This window comes from Neovison vison, chromosome 6 (assembly GCF_020171115.1).
Source record: "Neovison vison isolate M4711 chromosome 6, ASM_NN_V1, whole genome shotgun sequence".
Classification (NCBI taxonomy): domain Eukaryota; kingdom Metazoa; phylum Chordata; class Mammalia; order Carnivora; family Mustelidae; genus Neogale; species Neogale vison.
This window is the reverse complement of record NC_058096.1, coordinates 186,972,330-186,994,411: the sequence shown is the minus strand read 5'-3', so window position 1 is coordinate 186,994,411 and position 22,082 is coordinate 186,972,330. Positions and strand designations below refer to the sequence as shown.

At 39.9% G+C, this 22,082-nt stretch overlaps 1 protein-coding gene across 13 annotated transcripts in view; it reads left to right on the top strand.

Annotated features, from left to right (window-relative positions):
* The window catches only part of MITF (melanocyte inducing transcription factor), a 222,188-nt gene that overhangs the window by 187,584 nt on the left and 12,522 nt on the right, over positions 1 to 22,082 (top strand). For 8 of the 13 annotated variants that reach the window (XM_044253173.1, XM_044253172.1, XM_044253180.1 and 5 more), the window contains exons 3-8: positions 1,964 to 2,191; positions 3,266 to 3,349; positions 5,534 to 5,629; positions 12,947 to 13,064; positions 16,517 to 16,591; positions 21,795 to 21,870. In XM_044253173.1, the coding sequence (XP_044109108.1) occupies positions 1,964 to 2,191; positions 3,266 to 3,349; positions 5,534 to 5,629; positions 12,947 to 13,064; positions 16,517 to 16,591; positions 21,795 to 21,870 (677 nt within the window). Of the gene's footprint in view, positions 1 to 245; positions 937 to 1,963; positions 2,192 to 3,265; positions 3,350 to 5,533; positions 5,630 to 12,946; positions 13,065 to 16,516; positions 16,592 to 21,794; positions 21,871 to 22,082 lie in introns of those variants that run through there. The other 5 variants (XM_044253176.1, XM_044253174.1, XM_044253179.1 and 2 more) reach the window with 3 other exon arrangements.

Below are 22,082 nucleotides of genomic sequence, written 5' to 3'. Positions count from 1 at the left end.
GTAACAGCAAATAATAGGACAAGTGAATGAGTAAATATACATCAGTTGTGCATATGAGAACTCTTACTCTTCTCTGTCCCTAAGAATTATAATAAAAGATTTTTAGTAAAAGTTTTCATGCTTCCCATCTTGGTTAAATTGGGGAGATGTTTATTTCTTATTCTCCGCATAAATACACATCCAGTCCTATACATGTGCGTGTGTGTGTTTCTTGTTCTGTTTAGAATACTTTCCCTTCTTTCTGATGTGAGGTCAGTAGGGAAGTTACATTTCCATGCAGCTAAGAATAAGATGCTCACTGAAACCAGGTACAGGATGAGGCCATTGAACTTGAAAGTGCAGCACAGAGACTCCTCCACAGACAGTTGGCAGTTACCGAGTTATGTGGCCATTAGAAAAGTCTCAAGTGTTAACAGTAGCTTTTAGGCGGTGTCTTCTCCAAAGGGGGCATCTAGCTCTTAACCTACTGCTGAAAGAGAAATACCATTGTCTATTAATACTACTGGAACTAAAGATGAATAGTGAATTGGCCTTGATCTGACAGTGAGTTTGACTTTGATAGCTCATCACTTAAAAAGGTTCTTTTATATTTATGAAAAAAGCATGACGTCAAGCCAGGGGGGGGAATTGATACCAATATTGAAGACCAAACTCGTAGGGCTTCCAAAAGAAAAAAAAAAAAAAGCCCCTTGTGCGAATGGGTTTTTTTTTACATGCATAACTAATTAGCTTAGGTTATTATAAGCAGGGCTGCTGTGATAAAGTTTCCGGTGGTGTCTCAGGATACCTTGTTTATAGTGCCTTCTCTATGCCCGTCAGTCTTTGAACTGGAATTACAGAAAGTAGAGGGAGTGAATAGTCTACCGTTTCTCTCGTTGGACTGGGGCCACCTAAAACGTTGTTATGCTGGAAATGCTAGAATACAATCACTATCAGGTGAGCTTTATTCTTATTCATATGCAGTGTCTGAAATGTAATGCAGTGAATTGAGTAATTTGCCTTTTCATGTTATTGTACTCTTTCCAATAAGTGCAGGTCTACTAGTTTAATACTGTTTACTGTTTGATACCGTAAGAGGTAATTCAATGTGGTTTTGAACAAAGTAAATATAGTAGGGTATTTTTTTTTTCCCTAGTGCCTGGCTGTGCTCTCTCCATCAGCTCCTGTTCAGAGCTCATAAGATTAAATTGTGTTTATCAAGGAAAAAGTGACTTTAAATTGAGTATCATTGATTATTTTTAAAAAAGTATTTTTAATTCTGTATTAGTTTTTCTAAGAAAGGAGAAAAAAGAACCTGGTGGCTTCACAGTCATGCCTTGAAAAACACATACATGTAAGTGTGAGGTATTTTGAAAGAAACTGCTTCCCGTAAATTGCTTTTTATGTTGAGTTCAAGATCTTAATTAAAATGTTGAATAATCATGTCCAAATGAAAGTGGGAGGAATTAATCTACAACTAGTTGATTTAATCATCAGAATGTTTCTGTTTATTTTCTACAACCGTTTACAGCTGGCTCTTAAGGAGGTTTGTTGTTGTTTTTAAAACAGAAAGCTGTTCTGTTTGCCAAGGAAAGTAAAATAAATTGTTAGGCTCCTTTTTCTAGGTTGTCCTTCTGATCTCAGTAAACCCTGACAGTCGTGTTGGGGAAAGTGTTGCCCTCCAGATGGTTGTGAATTTTAAATTATTGGACATGAGCAAAAAGGGCACAAGGTTTCAAAGAGATGTGCAGCTAATTAGCAGGGGAACTAAAACAGGGCAAAGTATTACCCCAAATCCTGAGTGTTAGCCTTTAAACTTCAGTAATATCAAAATCCATTAGCACAGTGCCTGGTACATAACAGGGGCTTAATAATTTATTCTGTTGGTGGACTTGGCCAGTCTCATGTTTGTGCGTGAGAAAAGAGCCGACCGAAACTCACAAATAACGGCGCTGTCTTCTCTTCCCTCCGTGGCTATGTTCAGGTGCAGACCCACCTCGAAAACCCCACCAAGTACCACATACAGCAAGCCCAAAGGCAGCAGGTAAAGCAGTACCTTTCTACCACTTTAGCAAATAAACATGCCAACCAAGTCCTGAGCTTGCCATGTCCAAACCAGCCTGGCGACCATGTCATGCCACCAGTGCCGGGGAGCAGCGCACCCAACAGCCCCATGGCTATGCTCACACTTAACTCCAACTGTGAAAAAGAGGTAATTCATGTCTCCTCCCCTCTCCTGTCTTCTTCCACTAAATGAATGTCTGTCGGCTATGATTCCCACACTTGACTGTGGACTCTAGTCTGTCTGCGGGCCACACGCGCCAGCCTTTGTCCCACATTCTGCCGTGTGGCCACCGCGCTCCGGCCTCTTCACGCCGTCACCGGGTCCTTTTGGGTTGTGCTTCAGGTTGGGACACCTGGGCACTCCAGAGTGGGACGTGGAGGCGAGGAGGACACTTTCTTCCCCCACCCCCCCAACCCTGTTTCCGCTCCGTGAGCCGAGCGCTCTCTTCTCTTCAATGCCTTTCCATTTACAAAGCCGGAAAAACGCAGAGAGAGGAGAAGGCAAGGTGGAGAAGGAAAAGCAAAAATAGAAAAGGTGTGGGACAGGCGGTTTAGAAGTTCCGCTTGTTGTGAATGTCTGGAATATTATTTTTATTTCTCTCTGACTTGAAGTAAAAAAAAAAAAAAAAGCACAGCATGTGCGTGGACGGATTTGAGTAATGTAGCGCATGAGAATCTAACAGAAAAGCTAAGGTTTTAATTGCTAGATAAATTCCGTTTCGTAATAAGATTGCCGCTGCCGTGAAACCTGCTTTTGTAAAGGCCGGATTGGAGACGAGATTCAAACACACTTCAAGTGAATTGTTGCATCAAAATTTGAAGCCTAAAAATACCTGAGGGGAGAGTTGTGACTTAATGCCCGTCATTTCCAAATTATGAGATGATAAGCCTCATTTTAATGGAGTTTTACTGTACTCTGAAATGTTCATGGGATTTCAGAGGTGACTCTTCTGAAGTTGCTGAGTTTTAATTTCCAGAGGGACTCAGTCTTTTCCCCTGTGCCCAAACCAACTGTCTTATTTTTCTCTGTCCATAATTGTCATCTCTCAAGCTGATCTGGTGGAAGTTCCTTCTGCGCTATTTTATTTCTCGGTCAGATTCCACTTTGTTTGAAAGCTTGTTAGTCCATCTTGTTGCCGCGCCATCAGCCTCGTGTGAACGTGTCATTGAAAAGTCATTTGCCAATCCAAGTCATGGGCTGATTTTGCTTGTGTTTTTGCAGGGATTTTATAAGTTTGAAGAGCAAAACAGGGCGGAAAGCGAATGCCCAACTATGAACACGCATTCACGAGCGTCGTGCATGCAGGTACTGAATGACCCGGCAGCTCAAGGATGTCACACTTTTGTAGTGAGAACCTATATTTGTGGCTCATCACACCTTCCTGATGACTCAAGGGTTTTGTTCCCCTCACTGATTTTTCTTTTTTAAATAAAGCTATGAACAGGACCATTTTCTTCATAGTGTCTCCTGATGAAATAACTCAGGGAAATTAAACTTAAAATGCACTTTCCCTAAGTTGCTTCAAGTCATTTAAAAGTACTTGAAATACATAAATTGTGGTACATAAAATATAATACGCTGTACTTCATTTCAATATCATCAGTGTGTTACACAAATTTGCAGGGTAGCAACTTCAAAAGGCTCTTAGTAAAACCACGATATGCACATGATTGTGTGTGTGTATGTGTGAGAGAGAGAGAGAAAGAGAGAGCTCTATATATTGTTTTATGAAATGGAATATCAGGAAACACGCATTTCAAACTTTATTGATTTAGTAATACTTTATGGATTTTTTCCCAAGTGATGAGAGATTCTTTTATGACAGCCTATAAAATAGATTTAAATAAATAATGCTACATTTATTAACATAGTTATGTATTTTAAAATAAGTGTCTAGATGTATAAGAAAAAGAAGAATAAGCACCGAAAAATTCTTTTTCTTTTTGTTTTTTGCTTTTCTATATTTCCTGTTATTAATTTGCACTAGTGGTTCTTTTTTTAATAAGAAAAAGAAATTATTTTAAAAACCAATCACACCAAGCCCACTAAATTTATTTCCCTAAAAAATTTTACAAGGAAAGAGGACTTGATCATAAGTACTCTGACCCATTTGCCTGTTCAACTCAATTAGAAAATCATCTCTTGAAAGAAAACAAACAAAACTGGTGTATCTAGAAATGAAACCTAATAAACCACTGGCAGTTAATCAAAACTAACCTGCAGTTATTCTTCTTAGGGGGTCACTTAATGACCCTCACTTTTTGGGGTGTTTAGCCATAGCACTCAGAGCACTTTATATGGTTGATCCTGAAATCTCACAAGAATCCAGTGAGGCAATGAGTATTATTAACCCCATATTCCATACTGGCCCCATGGAGGCTCTTTAAAACTGAGGGCTTTGCCCCTAATACACAAAGTGGGAGAATGAGGATTCCAAGCCCTGTGGCACTGGAGCCTGTCCCCTTTAATTGAAAATGGTAAAAACACGTAAAGGAGCATTCCTCTGAGTTTTGAGATTTCATTGTGTTCTTGTGAAGCACTATTTAGATCTGCGTGCATGCGTACACACACACACACACACACACACATACAGACACACACACACACACACACACACTAGCCAGCTCAGATACATCAGGTGTTTACAAAGAAATGTTTTCACAGCCTTGTCTTTGCAACTGCTGCAATGCACATGTAATCACTGTTGTTTATTATCATAACTGATGTTTTGGTACTTCAGGAATAAAATTGATCTAGTGGGAATGTCAGCTCCATGACTGTAATGATAACCTCGTCCTGCTGTACTCCTCCGGGAGTACCGAGCACACTGGCAGCTGTACAAGGAGAAACTTATTTTACAAGTCATTGCAGGATCAGTGCAGGGTTAGCCAGCAGCCCGAGAGCCACAGTGCCCCATATGTGCCTAAGAGAGTGAAGGTCTAAACTACCATCTGGATTGTCTTACTGAAGGGAGGGTCTACAAAGGCTATGGGGTGTAGTCTTGAGAGAAAAAAAAAAAAAGAGAGAAATGGCAGCCATCGTTCAAGATAATGTTTCCTGGCTCACCTTTCCTGTTTGGGAAATAGCACTTGAGAGCATGGGTTCAAGTTGTGGCTCTAACCCTTTTCCGTGTATGACTTTGGGCAAGATGCTTCTCATTTACGTCACTTGGCAAATTGATTTACTAACCTGCACTGATAGAGGTATTCTGAGGGGAGAATAATTTAACCCATCCAAAGCCCTAAACCCAGTGCCAGGCACCTAGTAATCCCTGACTAAGTGCTGGTTGCAGATGGCGTCCTTATCCCCTGTTAGTGTCGTGACCTAATGGTAATGTTCATATTTGGGAAGAAGAGGGAGGTAATTTCTTAGCATCTAACTGAAGAGAATTAGTGCTTAGGGTAAGAAAAGACCATGGCTCTCTCTTTGGGTGGCTTTGCACAGTGTTTACTTTTGTTGATCTCTCTTACATTGCCCTTTTTCCTACAGATGGATGATGTAATCGATGACATCATTAGCCTAGAATCAAGTTATAATGAAGAAATCCTGGGATTGATGGATCCTGCTTTGCAAATGGCAAATACGGTATTGCTGTTTTTTTTTTCTTAAGAAAATCTTGAGGTATTTCCACATATTTCCTTTTCCTGATCTCTTAGGTTATTTCCTCAAGTGACTGATTGATACACTTATTAAGAATATAACAGAGAATTGTGTCAGGATTGCAAATAAGTGACTTTGACATCAGAAATTAAGAATTTCTCATGGGTTTATTGGTAACCCCATGATAAAGCTCTACATTCCCTGGAGTCCAAGTCCACTTTCAATAGGATGTTAGGCCTTCCAATTCCCCCTGACATCTAATGCCCAACTTAGTACACTGCCCCCAAGGGAAATACTATGGATAGTACTATTTACACTAGCATTCTAGTTGGCCTGAAAAATGAGTGCAGTTTTTAAAAAGGCAGCATCTTACTATTCACAAGTAATAGAGTGACTGATATTCGATTTGCCTTTCTTCAATAGCAAAATTTATTCTGATTTTGGTTAATAATCAGTGGTTTATTAAACTTATTTCTCTCTGTCATTAGGAACCTTGCCCCTACTGGGTTTTTCTCTTTTTTTCACTCCTTACAATGGTGTCTTATGTTTCCATTTTACCAAAGTCTTATCGTAGATCTTATTTAGTCCTTGTAATAAGTCTCCGAATCTAGTCCTTGCAATAATTCTGTGAGCCAAGTTGGGATGGTATCATTGCCCTCATTTTTAGGATTAAGAAATGTTAGCTGGTCTTGCACAGGATTGCATAGCTTCGATGTGTCAGAGTCAGGACTTCTCAGTAGGCTTTGAATACCTTGTCCAGTCTTTTCCTCTCTTCTATGAGAGCAATGCCATGAGACCGTCATATCCTTTAATAACCTGTATTGCAAAGATTGACTCCCCAAGGGAGATGGGGTGAAGGCGACTTGTTCTTCAGTGGGTATAGAGTTTGGTATTTGCAAGATGAAAAAATTCTGGAGATTTGTTTCACAACAGTGTGCATAAACTTAATGCTACTAAACCGTACAGTTCAAAATTGTTAAGATGCTAAATTTTATGTCATATGTGTTTTTACCACAATAGAAAATTTGTTAAAGAATAAATTCAGATGACAAACTCTCTCAGCCAGGGAATATGATAGCCCTTACTTATTTACACCAAAATTCTTAGTGAACTTAAGTCTGATAGGCAGTACATTCTTTTTTTCCATCTTGGTCCAGTTCTTTCAGTTCATTTACCTGAAGGGTAAGGAGGACCCTTAAAACTCCAAAGTCTTTTCTAGGATCTTTAGTTTCTGTCGACTTCCTGCCCATTTAAATTTACCCTCCGATTTTGAAAGAACTGGATGTTCTGCCATCTTGACAGATGTTTCCATGTCAGACTTTCCCCACCCTCTTTGAGCCCTTGGTTTGCTTCTGTAGAACCCTCCTGCTTCCAACTTTGTGCCTCTTGTGAGGCAGGCTGTACTTGTCAGCGGTCAGAATCCTAGGACCAGTGTGAGGAAGATACTTGGGAGAGCTTGCACTGTGAAATTTGTAAGTATACCTGGAAATGTGGGTATATTTATGGTGTTTTCAGTGCCCTAGCAGCAATCATTAGCAATGGCCCAGTCATCCCAAACGAACTTTGCTGGATGAAGGTGGTCATTTTGCCAGTCGTGTCGGGTGGTATCCAGGTACATTAGGAGGACTATAAAGTTAATATGATTTTTCATAAATGATCTTTAAAAATTTTCTCCAATGGTGAGGACCTTGGAAGTCATCTGAGTCAATCAAGTACTTGGTGCCTTAGTCTCCTCTTGCATATCTTCTGTGCACCGTCCACATACACAGAAAAACTAGACATCCATCTTCTGGAAAGCCTCCAACGGAGGATATGCGCTAACTCGCAAGACAGGCTGGAAAGCACAGAGGTTAGAAGTTGGAGATGTGAGAGTGTATCTCAGTACATCTCTAAAGTCTGCCATTCCCCGTGTGGTCTAGCATGTTACTTAGCTTCTTAAAGTCCTGCATTTCTCCATCTCTGAAATTGGACTGATAATTGTACCTACTTCCCATGGTCATCTCATAAACTATAGCATTTAGCATCGGAAACTTAAGCTGTACTCAACAACATCTCAATTCAGTATAATTCCTTACAACAGCAAATAATTTTGACAGTATTTTATTTAGGTGATAGTCCTGAGCATCTGTAATGTGTCCAGCTCTACTTCAGAATAACAATATACGTAATAATCCAGATATTGCTTACAGTGTGTCTCTCTGTGAATTCCAGACATGGGTCAGATTGCCCTCATGGAGAACTTGTCCTCATGACAACCCTTCTGAAGACAGTTCTCAAGAGCCCCACTTGCTTCTCTCCTTTAGACTAAACACCCATGTCTCCTCAGCCATTCTACATTAGAATGGAAATCTGACTGCTTCTAAGCTAACATTAAGATTTAATTAGTATTTATTAAATGACCTAATACGTCACCGGCCCTAGACGAGGTGCTGTGTGGATGAAGACGAGTAGGGTGTGCTTCCTGTTCTCAGGGGGCTTACCAGTCTGGGAAGGGGAGACCCTGTCAGACCTTGAATGGAGGAGGATAATTCTGGGGCAGAAGGACCATCTTAGGGGTGTTCTTACGTAGAAAAGATCTGCTGGGCAGAGTTGAATTAATTGCCAGCTGGGGAGGAGTAACCCGTAGCCACCCTCAGATATCACTGATTGTCCAGGCATTCATTACTTTTTTATATTTCCACCTGAAAAAGTCTAAGTGTAGTCCCATCAAAGTCAGCCCATGACAAAGCCATTTTAGCATTTTGCTATTAGAGAAGACCAGTATAGAACAGAGGTCAGGATCACAGACTGAGAGACATAGCTGAATTCAGCGCCTGCTGTTGAGTGAGCTCTTTGACCTCTTTGCCTCACTTTCTTTGTCTGGTAAATGGGAATAATAATAGCATCTAAAACTATAGGATGCCTATGAAAATTATAAGCACTAATCTACAAAAAGCACTTAGAAGAATCTTGGTTCTGATGTGCTCTTACTAAATGTTAATTATTAGCTCTTATTCTTGATAAATCTGGGTTTGGATTGTCAAAATAAATAACAAAGCTACCAACAACTCACTAACATTTTAATTTTCTTCCCCCTCAATAGATTTTAAACTTAATGTTCTTCATGGTGGGTGTTTTTCCCCTTGTATCTGATTCTTTGATATGCTTTATTTCAAGTTAACTTCCTAAAAAAAAATTAAAGTGGAGGGAGCACTCAGAGAGGAAACTATCCTAAGGGAATTGGAGTCTAGAAATAACTATTCTGAGAACACAAGGGCCCTCTTGTACCATTACAAACAAAGAATAAAAGTCCCAGTTTACTTGTGCTAACAGTGCTCAATTGATATTCAGTGAAGGGGAACATCCAGAAGGAAAAAAATAACAACATTTTACAATGATCATTTACTTGGAAAAATATTCATTTTGGTGGAGGAACACATTGAAGAACTCAATTCAGAACAAGTTTGGGACACAGATATGTGTCTACCTTCTCTTTCTTTATCCCTCTTAGGCTGCAGCTTCCGTCTTCTGTACTGCTTGTATGCTGGGGGTAAAGTCTTGCCAATCAGGTGAATGTGCTGGATAAAAACCTAGCAAACACACAGCGTCACCATGTAAGCAGACGGTGCCTCTTCCTCTTCCTTAGCTCCAAAGATATTATTTTGACCCAGTTATAGTGTTTATGGGGCAGTTTTTCCAACCCAGAAGAGAAACCACAAAATCCTTTCTTAAATATGTGTGACTGATTTTTAAATTAGAAAGCCATTTTTCACCAACCTTCCTTTTAGTAGCTTCAACAAATGGCAGCCATTAGTATAAAGAACGTAAGGCACATTCCTAGGCAGAGTCTCTTACCTTCAGCATGATTAATATTTGAGATGGATAATTCTTTTTTGTGAGGCTGCCCTGCCCATTGTTGGACATTTAGCAGCATCCCTGGCCTTTACCCACTAGATGTCAGTGGTACCCTCCCCACTAGTTGTGACACCTGAAAATGGCTCTAGCCAATTGACAGATGCCCTCCACTGACAATGGAGAAGCCCTGATTCGAACTCTGGGTGGTTACCCCAACCCTGTAGTTCCATGTTTGGATTTGCTTTGCAGTCTGGTAAAATCGGTGCAAAGGTTGACAGCAATTAACTTAGCAATTAACATGGCACGTGGTGCAGTCGATCAAAGTGGAAATTAGCTTGACTGTTGAAAATAGACTAGGAATACAGTACTTTGTAGAAAATTGTATTACTAAACATGGCAGTACTGATCACTTGGATACAGTGTCTCACCCAGTTGACCTCTGATTCATACAAAACCCTGTGAGGTGGGCGATAGAATTGCCGCTTTGCAAAGGTGTGTGGCCGGGCGTGCCTCAGGGAGGTTAGTATCACCCAGCAGGTCAGTAACACAGGCAGGTTTTAACCCAGCTCTCTGCCTCCTGAGCCAGCCTGCACCATTAATTCGTAAATTTGAGTATCCGTACTTGGCTCATGAGCAGCTAGGTTTTTATTTGCTTAGAATTAGTTGGAGATTAATTGAAAATTGCAGCTTTGAATTGGTTTATCAGCAGTTGACCCTGCCCCCCAAATATTGCTATTAACATAGTATACAAACCTCCTACCACAAAGCTCTATTCAGGCTTAGCTAGAACCATGGTTTTTCTTTTGTAAAAATCAATTAAGACAGCATATACAAAGTGCCTTTCTAATTTTGTGCCTGACCCAGAGTAGGAGGCCACAGAGAAATGTTTCGCAGCAAAATATTCCGGCAGGATGTATGCTGCCAATTCCTAATCGGCAAGTATCAGAAAAGCAGCCAAAGCGGGAAATCTTTTAGAGAAGTTGGGGGACGATTATAAGCTGCCTTTTGGTCTGAAAGTAATGACGTCTGGCCTCAGTCGAGTGTCCGATAAGGCATCTCATTACAGAGATTTTAATTCGTCTCCCTTCTTGGCACGCAGGGCTGTCAGTCCATGCGAGTCACAGCAGTCGCGTCTGCCCATCCCATTCGTGTCTGGGTGTCCCCAGTCTGTGCTCTTCCTCCCCACCCCCATCCTGAATGCCTCTCCATCGTCTGTCCGCCTCCCTCCCCTTCCTGTATACATGTGTCTCTCTCTTCAGTTGCCTCCCCTCCCCTCGTGTCTTTGTCTCTGCCTCATTCCCATCTCATTTGCCCTCTGTCTGTCCCTCTCCCTCCCTCCCTTCATATGGTTCTGCGTTTATTAAGTACACATGCACTTCATTTCCTTTAGAATGTGTTTAGAAAACATGGTCTTGTCCCGGAGAAGCTTATAATTAGATATCTATCCATTCAGTGTTAATGCATTAGAGAGGTTTTGTTTTGTTCTGTTTTTTAAAGTTTACTGTATGTATCTCTTGCCTATTACATTTTCCCTAACAAATCATCATCATAACACAGTTGCATTGTTTTGCTTACAGTTTGCGTTTGAAAAGATGATAGCTATGATTCGTATTTCTAGAGGTACGGATATATCTTTTTAGCTTGTTGCGTTGAATTTTGAAGCCACATTCTTGGTTTATTAACACTCAGTAGTTCCTCCAGAATCTGAAAGTCCAGAAGGATAAGAGGATAAATCTTGGGAGTCCCGCAACAGGTTACGAGATGTCCCAGCAGCTTTATGAGTTTTGATGCTCTGACTCTTTACAGTGCTGTATTAAGACATTTGTATACCTTTCACTTTGCTGTCTTAAGTTGTACAAGAATGGAACTGAGCACTCACAGAGCAAGCCTGACCCCAGGAAGGTGACCTACTTCAAATGAAACCACTTAGCAAAATGACAGCTAAGAATCAAAGTCACTGGTCATCAGGTTTTTAGCTAGAGGGGCTTGACTTGTGCTTCAAGGGCATTCTAAATGCTCACAGTGCATTGTTTATATGCATCTGTGAGGTGGGATAGGTGTATTACATTTTATATACATAATATAAATCCTGCCTTCAAAAAGAAGAAAAGATGGAGTGGACAAGAGAGAGCCCCGTTCCGCTGATCAGTCTGTTCTTCCTGTTCTCAGACCCAGTGGTATCAGAGCAAGTGTCCTGTTTACCTGCCAGAAAGTACAGGCGTCTCCCGCCTCTTTAGCTTGGGGTTGGGTTCATGGACTACTTCTCTAGAAGCCACAATGGGAATAGATGGTCAAGGCAAACAGTGAAAGGAAACACATTTGTATCTGCATTTTGTGGGTATTTTTATCTGTATGTTGGTGGCCACTGGAGAAATTGGAAGGCGAGATGTGCAGTAGAATCTCTTCTCGATACCTCTCGGTCACGAAACAGCTTGGATGCCATCTCAAGTTACTTTTCTTAAAATTAGAGTAAAATTTAGAGTGTCTGATCAAGGATGGGCCAAATGCTCTAAGACTTTCTTGGTAATGATAGTTACAGGAATTGTTTGAATTAAGCTGGGAAGAGGGAACTTCTGCACTGACAGTAGTGAGGTCACTCTTGTTAATAATCAGAACTTTATTTCAGAGGGTAGGAAGACGAAATATCTGGGACCTCTGATGTCCACAAACATGGGTGTCCTCAAGCTTCTTCAGTGAACGAGGTGCAGGGAAATTCATAGACGGAAAAAGGAAATCAGCATCCGGGGCAGAAAGTTTACCACTTCAAAATATTTAGTTCAGAATGGAGAAAAAAGCACTCCTAAGCTAGCTTGAGAGGGCTAGATATTTCTTTACCTTTTTTTTTTAGTGTAAATTTTTATTTTTATTAAAGTCAGTGGGCTCCCTCTTGTGGCTCTACGAAAGATTTCAGTTTCAAGGAAAAGAGCTTTTCTTCAGCAATAAGGAAACCATTTCTTTTCCAGTAGAAAACACTTTGCACTTGGTTTTCCTTATAAAATAAAGAGAGATTTTTAAAAAATGGAGAGGGCAAGAGAGGGAAGGAAAAAAGGTGACTTTGATGAAAAACCTGATTTGGTGAAGAAGTCAGGCCAATAGTACCCCATTTTACAGTAATAGCCAGCATTTCCTAAACATCTACTCTGTGCTGCTGAATGTGCTAGATAATGAGTTGCCACAGTGTCCATTTACTCCATGCTCAAAATATAACTATAAGCTGATCATAGAATCGTCTTATGGGGGTGAGATTCTGTGCCCTTTCTTCTTTCAGAGGGATAAGCTAAAGGTCCCCATTATCTAAATGAGTGGAAAGGTAAACAGGTCATGCTTTCCTGTTTTAAAAAATGATTTTTTTTTGTTTTTAATTTCAAACAATTTCTTTTAAATCAAGTCTGGAATAGATCTGGGCTCTAGCTGAATAACCTAGGAATTGTTCAAGCAGTTCAATTCTCTTATTGTTTCTCTCTCTAGTTACCTGTCTCTGGAAATTTGATTGATCTCTACGGTAACCAAGGCCTGCCACCCCCAGGCCTCACCATCAGCAACTCCTGTCCAGCCAACCTTCCCAACATAAAAAGGGAGCTCACAGGTAAATATTGGCAAGTGTGCCTCTTCCTGGGGATTTTCTGTAAATTTTCTGGCAAGCAAAGTTATCAGAATTGTGACCTCCAGACTCTTCCCAGTTTGTAGACATACTTTTCTTCTTAGATCTGTGCAGTGGTGAAACCATTTTTTAAGATGGAGGATTTTGGGGCGCCTGGGTGGCTCAGTGGATTAAGCCGCTGCCTTCAGCTCAGGTCATGATCTCAGGGTCCTGGGATCGAGCCCCGCATCGGGCTCTCTGCTCAGTGGGGAGCCTGCTTCCCCTTCTCTCTCTGCCTGACTCTCTGCCTGCTTGTGATCTCTGTCTGTCAAATAAATAAATAAAATCTTAAAAAAAAAAAAAAAAGATGGAGGATTTATACTTGGAAATCCTGGTTTCTGGTATTTCTTGAGGTCCTGGGAGTTGGGGCTGCTGTCACTCCAAGGCACCACTGTTATGCCATGACACCCATCGTTGTGTCTGTGGTTGCTCTCCCCTTTGGGGTGGGGAGGCAGAAGGCAACACTTTTAATTATAAAATGTCGCCACCCAGTCTGGTGCTTGTGTTACTTGCCAAGCCCCTAGAGGCATTCCAGTTTGAGAACCGTGGTCTGAATTTTCCTTTACACACATTCAAGCCCACATTAGTCAGGATAGGGTAAGAATGAATTTCTTACATCTTTAGATACCTCCTGTTATTTTTGCTACATCATGTGCAAAAGATTTATTACACAAAGGAAAAAAATAGATTATGAAATGGAGCGATGAGTATTGTTTGTTCCTGAGGCAAGTGTGAAATTCTCTATTTTGCCATTTTGCTCAATGCTTTAGGGAAGGCATTTGGCCATTAAAACATGACAAAACTCCATTAGAACCGGCGTTCTACCATGATGAGTTTTATGGCCCTCACCTCATCCCCCTTTTTGATGTTTGGTCCTTGCATCTTGCAGGATTAGGTGAACGGTCTGAGAATATGAACTATATATTTGGTGCAAAAAAAAAAAATCCTGTTTGTTCAAGGGTGTCTTTTTTAAGAAAATATTTCAGAAGATTGTGGCAGGAGAAAGTTTAAAAAAACAACTTGGGGGGTTAAAAGAGGTAATAAGTTAATTACTGTGTAAAACCCATTGAAAGTCAACAAAAAGTGGGTATCCTCCCAGAAAGGAAAAGTACCATGAAGTCTCAGAAAATAATACTATATGAGATCTATAATAATAATGATAAAATATGGTTAATATGGCATGAACAGAATTCTTACAACTTACGTGTGAAGTAAACTTTTTTTTTTTTAGATTTACAAAAAATTTATTTATTTTAGAGAAAGAGAGCGTGAATGGAGAGAGGGGCAGGAGTGAAAGGAAGAGGGAGAGAATTTCAAGTGGAGTCCGAACTGAGCACAGAGCCTGACGTGGGGCTCAGTCTCACAACCCTGAGATCATGACCTAAATTGGAACCAAGAGTCGGAGTCAGGAGCTTGACTGACTAAGTCCCCCGGTGCCCCCAAAGTAGACTTTGGAATTGTATGTGTGATTGTTTGTTCAAAAACAAAACAACAAAGGCCAGGGGTGGGAATGAGAGAAATGGGTAAGGGGGTATAAATTTATTTTTCTTTTTAAAAAGAAGCAGATCAACTATACACTTCTAGAATCACTTTTTTATCTTAGAAAATGACCAATCCAGACAGGAAAAGGGTAAAATGCCAGGAAAAGGAATAAATGGACAGGAATTGAGGTTCTGAACACTGCTAGCTTGAAAGGCAGAGTGAAGTAGCCAAAAGAGAAAAGGCTTAGGAGTCAGGTCTGACAAAGGGGAAAAAATTATCTTTCCCACCTGCATTAGGATCTAGTCAGAAAGCAGAGTCCACATGGTGATTTAAACCCAAAGGGTTTAATATGAAGGATTGTTACCCGTGTATGGGTGTTTAGCTACTAGGAGAGGAAGAATACTATAGAATATCCTGAGGCTGTAAAGGGGCTCTCTAAGCTTGGGAAGAACCAACCCCCCATCAAGGCCAAGAGTCTGTCCCCCTTGGGGAGGATGTGGGTGAAGCTACAAGATGGCGGAGAAGTTCTCTGGATTGCCTTGACCAAAGCTGGCCCACAGTTGGTGGGTTGAGATGGACGGGCAGAAAACCGTGGTTGTAGGGCTGGCAAAACTGAAGAAAAAAAGAAAAGAAGAGGAAAAAAACACCCTAAATTACAGAAGGGGAGGGTATATAATTAAAAGCTGACTATAATGCTCATGTGATGAAAAAAAAAAAATAGAAATAAGTTTGGATTTCTAGAAATAGAAATAGGTTTGGATTGATCATCCCAATTGAAATAATTCAGGCTCTGAATTATTTATGTGTATATAGGTATACATAATACACATACAATAAATAGATACACATATATAAGCTTCAGTGGCTATGAGTTATGCTAAAAAGATTTCTAATTTTGGGTACAATTCTGAATGATGGTAGTGTAATGTTTCAGGTGTCACTTGTGAATAGAAAGTAACAGAGGTCCCAGAATGCCAGGATTAATCAAACAACTGTCCTTTTGTTTTGTTTTGCCTTCTGTAAGGTGCAAAGTCATCCCCCCACAGAGATCTCACAGAAGTTGCACTGCAAATGTATCTTTTCAAATGGAGTTGCCACCAAACACCTCCGAACCCTGTTCCTATTTTTGTTTTTAGGAACTCAGGCTAGTAGGGTCTGAGTTCCTCAGGGTCATCATTTCATTCTAGCAAGTTCTGTTGGAACCTTGCTCCAAGTCCCCCCCTCCACACACAAAAAAGAGTCCATTTCTACTGTCAGAGATCTGACATGATAGCTTCTCTCCTCGATTTTCATGTCAGTGTGTTACAAAGGCATGGAAGAAATAACAAAAAGTTCTGTTGCATGAAAAGAAAATTTGACTCCCTGGGCATCGGGTGGCTCAGGGTGCTTAAGCTTCCAACTCCTGGTTTCCACTCAGGTCATGATCTCAGGGTTGTGGGATCAAGCCCCACATGGGGTTCTGTACTCAGCATGGAATCTGCTTGAGATTCTCCCTCACCATCTGCCCCTCCTGCTCATGCTCTCTCTTTCTCTCTCTCTCTTTCTTTCTGAAATAAATAAATAAGTCTTTAAAAAAAAGAAAAGAAAGTTCAACTCTTAATAACAGAATATCAATAGCAAATTTCCATAGTTTTCTAGTTACTTTTCTTCTTGTATGTTTGTAGTATGTTAGACACCTTTGCTACTGGTCTTGTACAATTTTGTAGAAGCCATGGCTTTGCATTTATTTGATATATATTGCTTTTGAAAAAATACAAGCTTTTGAAGAATCATGATTTTAAAAACCCTATTTTTTTATTATTAGAACGTGGTCAGGTAAGTTTCCATATCTAACTAGAAAATGAGATGTTTTGTAGTGTACGTCATTGCGTGCCTTAAACAGTTCCCATTTCTAATTACTTCATTCACGTGCACAGCGTGTATTTTTCCCACAGAATCTGAAGCAAGAGCGTTGGCTAAAGAGAGGCAAAAAAAGGACAATCACAATTTGAGTAAGTTGGTTTTATGTTCATGATATTTGAAATTGGAGTGGATGTTCCCCCTTATATCAAAATTGTTTGAAATCTTGTGGGAGGAAATTGATCTGCATAGCTGTTAAAGGTACATTTATGGAAGAAAAAATGTTTTTCAGAGAAACTAAGGTTTTCCTGTATTTATCTCTCATCAAATTGAAAATTTCCCCAATATTCTGAAGAGTACTTATTTATAGTAATAGTTTTGGTGTGTGTGTTTGGTGAGAGGGACACTTGATCCCCAACTACCCAATTATAAGTGTTGCTCACACTGGAACTTATTAACAAAAGGGGATTATGGGATCACCTTCTCCAGTGAGATTTGAAAGGAAAAAAATAAAATGAAATGGAAGGGAGTCTGTGAGTGAGGTACCCTCCCCAATTTCTGACTTAAACTGTGACTTAAAGAAAATCTTCCAACATTTAAAATTGTTTTTTATGTCTTTAATTTCCTCAATCAAATCCTTAAGTTTTTTCCTGTGAGAACTTAAGATTTTTTTTCATAAACAAAAGTAAAAGAGGCTACACAGTTAAAAAAAAAAAAAAAAAAGATTGGGTTTTGTGGTGGGAAATCATTGGCGAGTGTGTGAATTTTTCCTCTCACGGCCTCCTGTCCTCTTCTTCCTAAATTGAGTTTTAAGAATGTAGGTTACATATAAATACTTTGTCCTCATAAAAACGATAGAATGAGCCAGAATTTAAAATGATAGAATAAAGCTAGAGTTCTCCTCTGGCCCCTGGAGCCATCATCCTCGTTGTTACCATTGTTGTTGTTTTCAGTTTGCTCTTGGCCTTCCCAGCCTCTGCCCGTGTATTTAAGAAGACACACACATACACATGCACATAGCGAATAAATAGTGTTTTTTGTAACACAACCACTGTCATGTTAGCCATATTTGTTGCTGTTGACTTTCTTACTCAGCAGACCATCCTGAAGAACTTTTGCTGTTATTAGTCTCTATCTGTGTCCTTTTTAACAACTGTTGCATACTATTCCACAGCGTAACTGTGTAACATTCAATAATCCTACTACTACCAAGTGTTGATATTGCTTCCAGTTTCTCCCAGCTACAAATAGAGCCACAGTGAACATTTGCGTAATGCCTCTCTGTGTACAGGGGAGTTTGTTTCTCCAGGTTAGGTACTGAGAAACAGAATCGCTCGGTCCCACAGGGGGGTGAGTTCTTTCTTTTAATAGATTCTGCCTTTCTCACTTCCTATATCAGGTACAAAAAGCTTTGCTCCTTTCCACCAAAAGATTTGCACTAATATTTCTAAGGTCTCCTCCACCTTCCAAGGAATTGTACTCAAATGAATGTATTTCTTCTTTTCAGATAACTTAGAATTAAGATCATTAAGCATTACCCAAAACTTCTCCTGACTGAAATATGGAAAACTAAGTACTATCTTGTTAAAAACATTACCTTTGCTTAGGCACCTGAACTCTCAAATTTAGGGTTGTCAGTAAAGTATACACCTGATCAGGTCACGTTCTAAGGGCTATTAAAAAACCTTTTAAAATCTCATCTAACCATTAGAAATGAACACTCAAGATTAGATTGTCCATTGGCATAACTTATCCTCTCCTAGAAACTAACCTTGTGAAAGTAGCTGCCAAAACGTGTACAATACTATATTCGTTTATTTACTCGTAACTATTTATTGAGCCCCCATATCGTACGAGGCATTTTTCTATGGAAGTGAACCAGACAGATGGGCTTCCCACTCTTATGAGCTTCCATTTGAATCAAGGACAGACAGAATAGATGAGCAAAAAAATATAGTAAGGTGGTGTTACCAGTATAGAGCAAGAATTGCAACAGTAATAAAATGTACATGAGAGCGCTGGCCAAAATGATCATTATACCATTGACAGCGAGGGAGGAATTGAAAGTAGTCTAAGTATCCATCACTAGAGTATTCGTAAGTATATTATGGGATGTCCGTATACAGCATACTCAGTGGCTATTAAGAAGAACGGAGTTGGTCTGTTTTACGTGATTTACATGGATGTCCACAATATATGACTGAGTGAGAAGAGCCAAGTGGCAGAATGATATGTATAGTATCTCATTATATAAAAAGATCACAGTGGGGGCACCTGGGTGACTCAGTGGGTTGAGCCGCTGCCTTCGGCTCGGGTCATGATCTCAGGGTCCTGGGATTGAGTCCCGCGTCGGGCTCCCTGCTCAGCAGGGAGCCTGCTTCCCTCTCTCTCTCTCTGCCTGCCTCTCTGCCTACTTGTGATCCCTCTCTCTGTCAAATGAATAAAAATAAAATCTTTTAAAAAAAAAAAAAGATCACAGTGTATAAAGTTGTGTGTGTGTATGTGTGTGTGTGTGCTGGGAGAAGATTTAGGAGTTTACCTTTATCATTGATAATTTCTTCAGGCATATAGGTGTTGCATGGTATGAAAAGTTGGCTTTTACTTTTTTCTTTATGCACTTTTATGTGTTTTGGAACATTTTACAAGTTATAATAAAAAATAACTGGGGAGGGAAGGCACTGCATTCATGAAGTGTAGTATATCTAAATGTTACATGATGTCAACAATATACTATTCATTTTTACTGTAATCCTACTTTAAGCATATCATTCTTTGTTTAATACTTAGTTACTGAAGGCCTGCTGGGTGCCAGATTCATATGGGTACTTGGAATGCATAGTGAATAAATACGCATTTTTATATGTGTATATTCAAACAAATGGTAGAAGGTTCTGTGAGGAGACAAAGTGCAGACAATGGGACAGAGTGTCAGGATGAGCCTGGGACGAGGCGGTGGTTCAGTTTTAAATAGGGCTGTCAGGGAGGCTCGTAGGTAAATTTGAGTCACTACCTGAGGGACAGGAGGGCAGAGCCATTCACATACCTGGGGGAAGAGCGTTCCAGACAGGGTGGAGAGCAGTATGAGGTCCTAAAGTGGAGAGTCCTAAAGTGGTTGAACTCGCAAGCAGCCCATGGGACTGAAGGGAGGTGGGACACAGTTTAGTCATGACAGAAGGTGTGTTCAGAGAGGGAGAGGAAGAGAACATAAGGTCAGAGGGATGGGAGTCAACCAGATCCTTGTAGGACTTGGCTTTTGTTCTAGGGGAGGTGGGAAATGATTGGAGGGTTCTCAGCAAGGGGTTGGATGCTCTGTGTTTCGACAGAATCTAAATAGATCAAAGTGGGTAAGAAGCGGTGGGCATGGGTGGCACAGAGATAGCCATTAGGAGCATTGAAGTCATCCAGGAGAAGAGGATGATGGCTTCTCTCAGGTAGAGTGGACGTTGGAAGTGCACAGATTCTAGAAATATTTTGAAAGTAGAGCCAACAGACTTGGATGATGGATCAGATATGGGATATGAGAGGAAGAGAGGTGCAGAATTGATTCCAACATTCTGGCTTAAGTAACTGAAGGAGGGAGTTACATCAAATGAGGTGAACAAGTCTGTAGGTAGAGTTATCTGAGTTTGGAAGACCAGGAGCTTGTATGTGGAGTATTGTGGCTGCTTATTAGACATCCCTATGGAAACATCTAGTAGTCAGACATATGAGTCTAGGGTTATGGGACATGTCTGAGCTGGAAAGACAACTTGGGAGGTCATCAGCATATATGTGGTATTGGAAACCATAAGACTAAATGAGGTCATCACTCAGCAAGTGTAGATCAAAAAGGGTCCCGTACACAGCATGTTTGGAGAATAACAAATCATCCCAAAGGATCTATGAGCAGCTTAACAGTGGTTTTATCTGGATCATAGGGCACTTTTACTTATGTATTTCAGTGCTGTTTGAATCTCTATGATTATTATATGCCTAGAAAAGTAAGAAGACATGCCATGCATCAGAGTTTTGGAGGAGCTTAGTCAGAAGATCAGAGGTCTAAAAGTTCCTTCTTTAGAACCATTGAGTATCACTATTTCTATTTTATAAAAGCTTAATGATAAGGCTTTAAGTAACTGACTGAATCCTAGAAGTGATGGCTCAGCTAAGGGGAAAAAAAACAGTATTTGTTGGGAAAGTAACACGTAATATTATTTACCTAAGTGTATGGAATGCTAGTTGGTCAAATATAAATATGTATCTGGACATACTGTTTTAAAGTGAAATATTAACATACTTATTCCAATTTGTTAGACCTTAAATTATTTGGAATTTATTTCCCAGAGTAGATAAATTAGAGACATTTATTAACACATATGCTTTACTGTTTCATCTTCCCCTAAGAAGATGATAATTTAACTAATGATGCAACTGAACTGATAAAACAGGGATGCCACCAGGACGCAGAGTGGAGTGAAACAAGCTGGCTTGACTCTTAAGCTTGTGTTACTCAGTCCTGTCACTGCTCAACACAGCTGTCTGTTGAGCACAGGAAATGTGGCCAGTTTGAATGTGATGCACTGGGAAGTATAAAAAAGACACTGGATTCAAAAATTTAGTGCCAAGAAAAGAATGTTCGGTATTTAATTTATTAATATTTACATAGATTACAGATTGAAGTGATGGTATTCTGGCTATGTTGGGTTTACAGAAATACTCAAATTAATTTTACCTCTTTCTTTTTACTTTTTCAGTATGACTACTAGAAAATTGAAAATTACGGAAATACAATACTTGCATTGTATTTCTGTTGGGCAACACTGTGCCCAGAGCAGGGAATTTTGTACAGCCTAGAGGCTAAGAATGTTTTCTACATTTTTAAATAGTTTAAAAAAAAAAAAAGCCGTGAGAAGAATATTCTGCGATAAGTAGAAATTATATAAAATCTAAATTCTGGCCCCCTGGGCTTCTTGTTGGTATACTTGCATGGCCAAAAAAAAAAATTGTATCCAGTTAATATTACCACATTTTGAATTTTGTCAATAAAGAAAAAAAAATCTATGGAAATGTATTTTCTCTTCCATTCTTTAGGTATCTACATAATATTCTCAATTTTGCCATTTGGCCCTCAATGCCAAATGAACTCATTATCTGGCCCCGTAAAAATTTGCTGTCCCCTAATCTGAATACTCAGGGTTGAGTCCTGGCTGTTCCCACTTAACTCAGTACCGAAAACATGACAACAATGGGGAGATACCAGTTCAGGTTATATGGCCTTGGGCCGGCACAGTTAAGGCACACATGGCTTTAGCAAGATCTACTAAATGTGTATGTGGCCTGTTACTAATCGTCCCTTCCTGTGCTCTTTTCTTGAAGTTGAACGAAGAAGACGATTTAACATAAATGACCGCATTAAAGAACTAGGTACTTTGATTCCCAAGTCAAATGATCCGTGAGTACAATTCCATGTTAATCTGTGTCGTATATTTTTTGCTACCTTAATGTTTATTCATATGTTGCAAAAAGTGCACAGCTACAGAAACTAGAGTCCCAAAATACCCCCTCTGCCTTTGGTTCCATGGCTGGTATATTTCCCATACCTTTCTTTTGGTTAGTCTCATCAGACTAAAAATTTGAGAGAAAGCAACTGAATTGCATTCAAGG